The sequence below is a fragment of the Alosa pseudoharengus genome, unplaced genomic scaffold (assembly GCF_046254945.1).
Source record: "Alosa pseudoharengus isolate Yale_2024_CS ecotype anadromous, Long Island Sound unplaced genomic scaffold, YU_APseudo_1.1 YU_APseudo_1.1_scf_6, whole genome shotgun sequence".
In the NCBI taxonomy this organism is placed as follows: domain Eukaryota; kingdom Metazoa; phylum Chordata; class Actinopteri; order Clupeiformes; family Clupeidae; genus Alosa; species Alosa pseudoharengus.
Window position 1 is genome coordinate 5,118,524 of NW_027468848.1, and position 11,454 is coordinate 5,129,977.

The 11,454-nt window shown below is 41.8% G+C and overlaps 1 protein-coding gene across 1 annotated transcript; it reads left to right on the forward strand.

The window, feature by feature from the left end:
• The first annotated feature begins 113 nt into the window (after positions 1 to 113).
• Positions 114 to 7,907, forward strand: LOC143105637 (E3 ubiquitin-protein ligase TRIM47-like). Its single transcript, XM_076269676.1, has 7 exons — positions 114 to 509; positions 3,202 to 3,726; positions 3,998 to 4,093; positions 4,797 to 5,030; positions 5,322 to 5,481; positions 6,297 to 6,355; positions 7,818 to 7,907. The coding sequence occupies exons 1-7, from the start codon at positions 378 to 380 to the stop codon at positions 7,905 to 7,907; spliced, it is 1,296 nt and encodes a 431-aa protein (XP_076125791.1). The 5' UTR covers positions 114 to 377.
• Positions 7,908 to 11,454: the final 3,547 nt, after the last annotated feature.

Genomic DNA, 11,454 nt, shown 5'->3' on the forward strand with positions numbered 1-11,454 from the left:
CTGTGTCTCCCCTGATTGGCAGATTGTCATCCTGTGTGGAAGCAGCAGAATATATAGACGCCTCAAAGCCTCAGTAAAGTCCAGAGAGTCTCTACCACAAACACAAATACATTTAACTCGCCCGCTTGTACTGTAGCACTCGTGTCTCCTGAAATCACTTTCTCAGGACACCACTCTAGAACACAGATCCTAAACACTAAACACACTCCAGTCCACGTTGAGTGTGTGTGGGAAAGATAGGGAAAGAGACTGTATGTTTGTGTGTGTGAGTGTGTGTGTGTGTGTGTGTCTGAAAGAGCAGGACTCGTTCTGCTGTCTGATCTGTCTGGAGCTGCTGAGGGACACTGGTGGCCATTCCCTGTGGACACAACTCCTGCATGGGCTGCATCAGCAGCTACTGGGACCAGGACGAGCAGAGAGGCTGCTACAGCTGCCCCCAGCGCAGACACACGTCCCCACAGAGACCTGTGGTCAACAAGAGCCCCCTGATGACTCAGCTGCTGGACAGGGTGAGGGCCAGACTACTGATCTACACAAATAGTTTGATAATCATATCAGCTAATACATATCAGCTAATACATACCAGATTAGGGTGCAGTAACATGAGTAAGCCCAAGGGGGACTTGGGAGGCTTTATGTTCTCTGTATCTGCAACACCATGCAGCAGTCAAACTATGTACCGCTATGCAGTTCATCGAGTTAGTATAAAGCCTCTGGAAAAAGCCACATCATAGGATAAGCAAGGGTACATCTCTCATCCAGAATGCACCACACACATAATGAAGTCTTATACAGTGATGGCCAAAAGTATTGGCACCCATGCTAAAGTTAACTGAAAAGAGGAATATAAAATCATCTTTTGGAAATTGATCTTAATGCCTTAAGTGAAAAATGAGGACATATCTAACCTTTAAGGACAACAATTTTCTTAGTGAATGAATAATGTTCTTCCTTAAAATACAGGGGGTCATAAGTAATAAAAAATAGCCCCACATCATCACATACCCTTCACCATACCTAGAGATTGGCATGGGTGTTATTTCAGTTAGCCTGGTTTGATTTGCATTGAGCTCAATGAGCATCAAACCAGCTAATAGGCTAACTGAAATAACACCCATGCCAATCTCTAGGTATGGTGAAGGGTATGTGATGATGTGGGGCTATTTTAATTCCAAAGGCCAAGGTAACTTTATCAGGATGCACAGTATTCTGGATCCATGAAATAACTGGCCTTTAAAAATAAAAATCTGCCTGTCTCTATGGGAATTTAACATAGGGGTGGGAATACTTATGACCCCTGTATTTTAAGGAAGAACATTTATTTATTTATGATACATTATTCATTCACTAAGAAAATTGGTGTCCTTAAAGGATAGATATTTCCTCATTTTTCACTTAAGGCATTAAGATCAATTTCCAAAAGATGATTTTATATTCCTCTTTTCAGTCAACTTTAGCATGAGTGCCAATACTTTTGGCCATCACTGTGGCCTCTACTACACGCTTTACATACTGCACTGCATGTCACAGTGCTATTCGGGGGCTGCATACAACTCCCAGGAAATCAACTGTTTTATTTGTGCATGTATATTTAGCATGGGGCCACTCTGGAAATCAACTGTTTGTGCATGTATAGTGCTTTAAGAGTTTGTCTCACAACACAAAGAAACAATGAAAAGGAAATATTAGCAATTATAATACAAGATAATACCATTTCACTAGTTCACATTCCTGAATTTGCATAAAGACATAAAAGCATAATACATAAAGCATAATAGAAAAGCATGTTTGGCGAGGTCTCTGGCTGTGGTCCTGAAGGGCTTCGCGGAATCGTGCCGGAGTCGACTGCGCAGGCAGGAGTCGGGCAGGATTCCGCCATACACCCCCTTATTCTTTAACTATGGAAGACGGGAGGCGTAAGGGGAGGTGGTGGGTTGCGAGCGGAGTAACACCGATGCTGCAACTTCGGCAGGTAGACTGCGAATAAATAACCTGACTGATTGAAGAAGGAGGCGTGGCAAATTCCGTCACGCTCCTCCCGAACTTCCGTTTGTAAAACGCCATTTCACTAGTTCACATTCCTGAATTTGCATAAAGACATAAAAGCATAATACATAAAGCATAATAGAAAAGCATGTTTGGCGAGGTCTCTGGCTGTGCATGTATAGTGCTTTAAGAGTTTGTCTCACAACACAAAGAAACAATGAAAAGGAAATATTAGCAATTATAATACAAGATAATACCAATAAATAGACAATTTAGTGAAAGACAAAGGACACCACATTTTATAACATATATCCAATGAATGTGAGAGAACACATGGATGGAATAAAAAAAGGCTGTTAGAATGATAGATTTACAATAACCGCCTGAAGTCAGTGATTCATCAATCTCAATATCGACTAAGTCCAGGCTATTTTGCCTTTGGAACCAGAGAGGAATTTGTTAATGTGAGTTTTTGACTCACACACATTTTATAAACTTTATTCCAAGTCACAAGTCAAATTTCATTAGCAATATTTTTTTCAGAATAGTTGTTTTCAGGTGCTTTAAAGGAGTAGCCTATAATATAACAGTAGAATGACTGACAATACATGTTTTAGTATTATATTTTACATTTTATTTTATTTGATTTAACACAGCCTATTTGTGTGTGTGTGTGTGTGTGTGTGTGTGTGTGTATGTGTGTGTGTGTGTGTGTGTGTTACAAATAGTAAAACGATATTCAGTTGTTAGCTTTGCACTTTTTCATTGTATTTGTTCGGTGAGTGATTTTGTCACACTTCTCTTTGCAAACCAATCTCCTAGCAGAGTTTTAGCTATTTTTGTTCAGAGACAGTAAACTGCTTTTTAGGTAGGCTATTAATTAATGAAGGGTGGACATTTAATTACTTGGCTATAGCTACACACATTATTATTTACACAAAATCGGAAACATCTTAACTACCTCGAAATCCTTCACGGGTTAATCATTGTCACCAGCCGACTGTTTGCACGAACACGCCCATCACACATGTTGCAACTAGGAAGTCATTTCGAAGTTTCGTTGCGCATTCACACCGATTTCAGGCAAAATGCCTAGCCTTAATGGAAAGTTGTGAAGCAATAGGGTAGGCTACACACAGCATAAGAATAATGGCAGAAGCAAATTCAAGTAACCAGGACCTTTTTACATGTCCTGTTTGTCTTGATCTACTTAAGGGTCCAGTCACTCTTCACTGTGGACACAGTTATTGCATGGGCTGCATTAAGGGCTGCTGGGATCAGGAAGATCAGAAGGGAGTCTACAGCTGCCCCCAGTGCAGACAGACGTTCACTCCAAGGCCCGTTTTGAACAGAAATAATATCTTTGCTGAACTTGTGGAACAGTTCAGGAAGAGCAGAATTCAACCTGTTGTTCCTGCTCCTGTTGTATGTGCTGGAGCTGGAGATGTGGAGTGTGACGTCTGCACTGGGAGAAAACTCAAAGCTGTGAAGTCCTGTCTGGACTGTCTTTGGTCTTACTGTGAAACTCACTATAAAGCTCACAATGAACTCCATCCTGGACGAAAACACAAGATTGTTGATGCCACTGGTCAGCTACAGGAAAGGGTCTGCACCCAACATGAGAAGCCTCTGGAGATATTTTGTCGTACAGATCAAACTTGTGTTTGTTTTCTCTGCATGGTGGATGATCACAAAGGCCATGACACTGTGTCAGCCTCTGCTGGGAGAAAGGAGAAACAGGTAAGGACAGGAGATGTGGTGCGACATTGATATAGGTGTAACTGTTCAATTACAGCTACCTAGAAATGGCATAAAATCCCTCCTCTCTATTGAAGTCGTAAAACTAGATGGTCATAGCCTGTAATGACAGCCTTCTTAGTAATGGGTTCATCAGTAACATCAAAACCTTCATGAGCTCACCCTGATGAAGCAGTTTGCGCTTGAGGAATTGTCTAACAGGCTTAGTAATTCTATAACTGCAGTGTGGATGTGATGCATTTGTTCAACATAGACACACTTGGGAGAGACCCAGAGGAAATTTCAGCAGAGAATCCTGGAGAGAGAGAAGGAGCTGCAGGAGCTGAGGAAGGCTGTGGAGACGCTCAAGGTAAGTAATGACCAGAGGAGAGGACAACAGCTGGTTGTTGGACGAGCCATATAAAGCCTCAGTTAGGGACTAGAGCTCTCGTCCAGTTAGCCAAAGAGGAGTAATGCTCAGTCACTTTCCAGTTCCTCTAAGCCACACTGTAGGAGCCATATTCATATTTTCAGTTTCAGTTAATGTATAAATAATTATTAATTTCATTTCCCTTCAACATTTGATTTAGAACGTTTTAATGGTTTTGAGTATGCCTTCCCTCTAGTGGTAATGGGGGTGCAGTGATAAAAGGGTTGTCAAGCCAAGGCCACAGGAGGGGTTCCGGTGCTTGAGCCAACTATCATTGACCGTCAACTGCGTCAACATCAACTCAACGTGAGCGTGACAGGAGCAACGCGAACGCGCAGAATGAACTCAGCTCAGCTCAGCTCAACCAGACAATAAGAGACTATACTTTATGTTTTAAGTTCTTTTTGATTTGTTCAAAGAAATAAATACCATCAGTTCACGGACGACGTTGGTCAGACAATCTTTTTACGAGTCAAGAATCCCAAGCACCGGTATTCCGCAGAAGTGGTTAACAGACGAACAATTAGAAGTGTCATAGGGACAAACAAAGTTTTTGCCACTACACACACTGTGGGTAACAGGCTTTGTGGAAGAGTGAGGGCTGCTTTAGATGGATCACGTGTCTTTGTGTGTCTCGTATCAGAGTTCTGCACAGACAGCAGTGGAGGACAGTGAGAGCATCTTTACTGAGATGATCCGCTCCATTGAGAGAAGGCGCTCTGAGGTGACAGAGCTGATCAGAGCTCAGGAGAAGGCTGAGGTGAGTCGGGCTGAAGAACATCTGAAGCAACTGGAGCAGGAGATTGCTGACCTGAAGAGGAGAGATGCTGAGCTGGAGCAGCTTTCACACACAGAGGACCACATCCATTTCCTCAAGGTACCTGCTGATAGATTATGAGGGCTCAGGATGTGCTGATGGCATCAATCTACCTTACGCAGCACTTTAACAGACCCCATGCCCTTTCACATCTGTAAAGAATATTTTTTTGTTAATGCTCATATTTTTTGGCTATCAAGACCTATGAATGGTATTTTCATACTGTGATTATGATCTACTGAGATCTACTCAATATGAGCCATCCCTAATATATGATTTCTGACTAATGTCATGTGCTCTATAATGATGTCGCTTTTTCTTTCTCTCTCTCTTATGTGTTTCTGTATTTAGACTTTCCAGTCAATGAGCAACACAGCTGAGACTAAAAATGTGTCCAGTACCTGTGTTAACCAAAGCCTTTCTTTTGAGGCTGTGAAGAAATCTGTCTCCTTGGTAAAGGGGCAGCTGGAGGATTTCTGCAAAGAGGAAGTCATGAAGATATCTGCAGCAGGTTGGTCACACTCCTGACATTCCTGACATTACATTTTTTATACTGATGTACATTTTTGTACATTTAAACCACTTATTTAAGTCAGTGCTGTGTATAATATCATTCTTTCTATTACAATAGTGCCTAAAGTCCAGGCCTTCTGAACCTACAGTCAGAGATTCATGCAGCACATTATTCCAAATCACAAGTCAAGTTTCATTAAAAAGTTCAACATTTCAATATGGGAGTTTACAGGGCATGGATAGAGGAAGCAATGCAAGGAAGCAAGTCATGCTCGCAGAGCAGTAACAGGTTTTGGGCATTTGTTTTGCATAGCCCACCAATGCAAAGTCCACAATCATGTCAGCATCCAGTATGAGAAATGAGAGTGAGGTGGAGAGGTGAGGTTGGGTTGCAGACTGTGGACACTGGAGGGTTGATAAAGGCATTCTGAATGCCATGAACACTATGTGAGACTCATAATAACCAGCAGAGCAGATGCAGATTTGTAGATTTAGCCCAGTCCAGTCATTCTGATGCTGCCAGGGTTTATCTGACAGCAGGTCAGGCTATATGAAGTCCATATGGAAGGGATGGCCATGGCCTTCATTAAAGATGGAGGGGTCACTCCTGTCCAGTTACAGAGGTCATTAAAGGCACAGTCCGTGTTTCTGGCTAAAGGTTGTTATTTGAGATCACCAGCCAATCAAATGACGCCCCTCTTGTCTGTGATCCTGAAGCAATGTGTTGATGTAATGTATGTGGTTAGTACAATGTTGACATTTCCACCAGTTATGTAAGTAACTTCTATAATAAGATTTTTTCTGTCTCAATAGTGACTAAAGTCCAGGCTATTTTGCTTCTGAACCGACAACCAGAGAGGAATTCTTACAATGTGAGTTTTGTCACACACATTTTATATTCCAAATTTCTTTCAAATTTCAAATAAAAAGTCAAATTTCATTGCAATCAATTTTTCTGAATAGTTGACCAGGTTTAAGCACTTCAACATATTATTGTGGATGTTACATTTCATATACTGTTGGCCTTTTTTTTCGTGTTGACCCCCAGTGCAAAATTCATATAAAACAGGCTATAGTACAAGTGTCCTCTATTTAAACAATTTACTATTGAACAGAATGAAACTTGTTAGTTAGTGTACATCAAATTAAAATCAGTCAGCAAACGTGTCATCATGCAGATGCATGTGTATGAGTAATGTGTTCCATTCATTTCATTTGGAGCCTGTCATTTTTACTACAGTACTCTTAGCAGTAAGATGAACAGGCTCAGGTGTCCAAACTCACATACCATTTACTGCCTATTAGTCGATTATCACATGGGAGCTGCATGTTTTCTGATTACTCGACAACAGGCTCCAAATTGAGTAGTTGGCAGTTGGCAGATTAGTTATCAGACAGTAGGAGACCAGTCACAATAATAGCATTGTGCCTAGTTAGTGTACTTATTTACAAGCAATAGTAGCATTGTGCCTAGTTAGTGTACTTATTTACAAGTAAGGAAGTGTAAGTGATCTCTACAAGTTCACGATAGTACTTCTGTTGTATAGCCTTTTCTAGGTTGACGGTTTCAACATTCTAACTCAAAATTGCACCAATTTTATAACCCTAGTGAAAATAGGACCCAGGTTGAAAAAACCTGGAGTGCTCCTTTAAGTTGTGTTGGCAGTGCCTGAAGTCTGACTGGGTATGTGAACATTACAACATGAAGGCATTTTGAATGACAGATGTGAGCAGAGCAGATGCAGGCCTGATTCCCCTGTAGATTTAGCCCAGTCCAGTCATTCTGATGCTGCCAGGGTTTAGCTGACAGCAGTTGGGGATGTCCTCCAGTAAAGATGGACGGTTCACTCCTGTCCAGTAGCATGCATCAATAAAGGTTCAGTCTGTGATTCTGGCCAAAGGTTATTATATGACCTGAACAGCCAATCAATGTGCACCCGCCTCTTTGTGCTCCTGGAGCAGCATGTAGATGAGCTGAAATGGGGTTTGGAGTGAACAGCAGTGCATAGTGTAGGCACAGGTGGGTGCAGGAATGTGTGTGTCTGGCCCTTCAATATGCTGGGGGTTGTGCTACCAGGTGAAAGTAGAGGCCTTCTTCATAAACAGTTTGTGATTTGAGAACACACAGACAAAACTAGAACACACAAATCACACACACACACACACACACACACACACACGCACGCACACACACGTAGAGGCACCCGACATTCATTTATACCTGGGCGAATACAAAGTCAGACACACACACACATACACACACACACACACATACACACACACAGAGTTAACATTAAAACATTCTGTCCTTTGTGTTGTCTTCTCCTTCATCAGACTCCTGTCACTTCACACTGGATCCAAACACGGCTCATAGAAACCTCCATCTGTCTGAGGGGAACAGGAGGGGAGGGAGGGGAGAGATGAGCTCCAGTCATATGCTGATCATCCAGAGAGATTTGATGGGTGGTACCCCCAGGTGCTGTGTAGAGAGGGTGTGTCTGGACGCTGCTACTGGGAGGTGGAGTGGAGTGGTAATACAGGTTTTATAGCAGTCTCATATAAAAGCATCAGCAGGAAAGGATACGATAAGGAGTGTATATTTGGACGTAATGATCAGTCCTGGAGGCTGGACCTCAGCAGATCCAGCTCCTCTTTCTATCACAATAATAAAAAGATTAAACTCCCTCTAGTGGCCAGCTCCAGAATTGGAGTGTATGTGGATCACAGGGCAGGAACTCTGGCCTTCTACAGCATCTCTGACACAATGACCCTCCTGCACAGAGTTCAGACCACATTCACTCACACACTCTACCCTGGGTTTTATATAGATATTGGATCCTCAGTGAAGCTGTTGTGAGTATTCTCAGTTGGACATTGGTCTGGTACGAGCCAGGCTAGGACCCTGCTGCAGTAGGAGGCATTAGTGTTTCAGCTTTGGGAACTGGGGTCAGACTCCTCACAAACACATTGAGGAAAAAGATGGTATGGAAGTACTGTATGATGTATAATATGTGTTGTATGTCATGTCTGTGTCTTCTGAATGGAGCTTGAGTCTGGCAATAAAGTGACAATGATGATTACATAGTGTAAAATAAAAGTTAAAATTCAGTAAAATGATCAGTAAGGTGGTGTAACATAAAAATTAGAGTTTGAATGTTTGTGCCTGAAGGTTTCATGTTATAATTCACTTTCACACAACTCTCATTATTACAAAAGTGTGTGTTACTCTTTGCACCCACATAATTTGGACAAGTCAAGTCAAGTCAGGTTTTATTGATATAGCCCATTTCATACACAGAAAGGTAGCCCAATGTGCTTCACATAGCCATAACAATCACATATAAAAAAGCAAAATAAATAATTACACGAAAATTACGAATTAAAAAACAAAACCCAGCACAGATAAAAACATGAATTCTAACAGACCACAGGTACAAGAGTGGGTTAGTGGAAGGCATGGTGGAAAAGTTTGGTTTTTAATCTAGATTTAAAAATGGAGATGGTGGGAGAGGTCTTGATGTCTATAGGATGACGGTTCCAGAGACGGACCGCATAGCAGCTAAAGGCTGCCTCTCCCTGCTTGGTGCGGCCGCTGGGTTGTACCAGTTGGAGTTTTTCCGCTGATCTGAGTGATCTTGAGGGGCTGTAAGTTTCAAACATCTCTGCTATATAGAGAGGTCCTTGGCCATTTAGAGATTTAAAAGCTAGTAAAAGGATTTTAAAATCAATTCTGTAGGTCACTGGTAGCCAGTGTAGAGATTTTAAAATTGGTGTGATATGATCTCTTCTTTTGGTTCTAGTCAATAGCCTTGCTGCTGCATTTTGGATCATTTGAAGAGGTTTTATTGTTTTTTTAGGGAGACCAGTGAAAAGACCAGTAATGCACCCTGCTGGTGATGAAAGCATGAATAAGCTTTTCTACCGGTGATATAAAGTTTTTAACCTTCGCAATGTTTTTTAAGTGATAAAAAGCCGATTTGGTGACTGCCTTCATGTGGCTATTGAAGCTTAGGTCGCTGTCAATAATAACCCCGAGGTTCTTTACGGTTTCCGCTACCTCAAAACCGTTCACTCCTAATAGTGTGGCAGTCTTCAGTCTCTGATTCTTTTTCCCAAAGATAATTACTTCAGTTTTGTCTGTATTCAGTTTAAGAAGATTTTTAGACATCCAGTCTTGAACTTGATTGAGGGAATGGAAAAGGGATTCAAGGGGAGCAAACTCATTGGGAGACAGGGATAGGTATAACTGTGTGTCGTCTGCGTAACTATGGTAATTGATGGAATGGTTCTTTATGATTTGGCCAAGAGGGAGCATGTACAGATTAAACAAAAGAGGGCCAAGGATTGAACCCTGAGGGACACCACATGTTAGGGGCATAGGAGCTGAGGCATGATGACCAATAGACACATAAAAACTCCTGTGCTCTAAATAGGACCTAAGCCAGCAGATGACTGAGCCAGTGAGACCCACACAGCATTCTAGTCTTTCTAATAGTATGCTGTGGTCAACAGTGTTTCTAATAGTATGCTGTGGTCAACAGTGTCGAATGCCGCATTGAGGTCCAACAGCATAAGAACGGTGGTTTTTCCAGCATCGTTATTTAGCCGAATATCGTTAACTACCTTTAGCAGGGCTGTTTCAGTGCTATGGTATTGTCTAAAGCCTGACTGGTAGGGATCAAGACAGGAAGTCGAAGTCAAGAAGGCAGACAATTGTTTTGCCGATGAAAGGTAGATTTGATATGGGTCTGTAGTTGTTGCGGAGCCTACCCCCTGGACAGATGGACAGGGACCAAACTGGTGGTGGTGGGGAGGAGGACGGAAACATCGAATGACAGAAGGTAGCAGAGCAGCCATGTTGGCACCTTAGGTAGCAGAGCAGGCGTGTTGGCACCTCAGGTAGCAGAGCAGCCGTGTTGGCACCACAGGTAGCAGAGCAGGCGTGTTGGCACCTCAGGTAGCAGAGCAGCCATGTTGGCACCTCAGGTAGCAGAGCCAGGCATGTTGGGCGAGACATTATAAAATCACATGGAGATAATGGTAATTGGTCAGGACTAATGAATGAATGTGTGACATAACATTACCAGTCTCCTGGTAGAACTTACTTGGAGATTACATTATCTGAACAACTATCAGATCAAAGATTAATTCATCATGTGACATGGATTGTATTTTCTGATCTTCTCCTTGTTGACTACAATGTGAGAAATGAGAGTGAGATTAAAGGAGAGAATAAAGGAGAATTTCCAGTCTGTTGTTAGGTCATTTTTAGGTCAAAATTTTGGGAGAAAAACTAATTTAATTGGTCCAGTATTGAGCTAGAATGCTAAAAGCCTATCGGGTATTTTGAAACATGAAGGGGCCTAATTTGAAAACCAGACTGCATGAAACATTCCCACAGGGAAATATACATATATTTAAACATGAATTTAAACTTAATTTACATTTAATCATTCTATCTCTCAGTTAAATTGTATTCTCAGAAACCTTTGTCTTGTCTTCTGATTCCTGCCACTTCACCCTGGGTCCAAACACAGCACACAGAACTGTCTGAAGGGAACAGGAGGGTGGAGAGGAGAGAAAAGGTCCAGTCATATCATCCAGAGGGATTTATCGGGTGTTGTTTTCAAGTGCTGTGTAGAGAGGGAGTATAATATAACAGTATGACTGACATACAAGTTTTACATTTTATTTTACTTGATTTAACACAGCCTATTTGAGTGTTCGTGTGTGTGTGTGTGTTGTAGGCCTAGTGACAAATAGTAAAAAAATGTAGGCTACCTATGTGTGTGTGTGGTAGTGACAAATAGTAACTTCTTTAGCTTTTCACGTTGTCATTTTATTAAATCGGTCAGTGATTGTTTCGCAGCTTCTTGCAAACCAATCTCCAAGCAGAGTTTTAGCATTTTTTGTTCAGAGACAGGGGTAAACTGCTTTTTTGAGGTAGGCTATTAATTGATGAAGGGTGGAC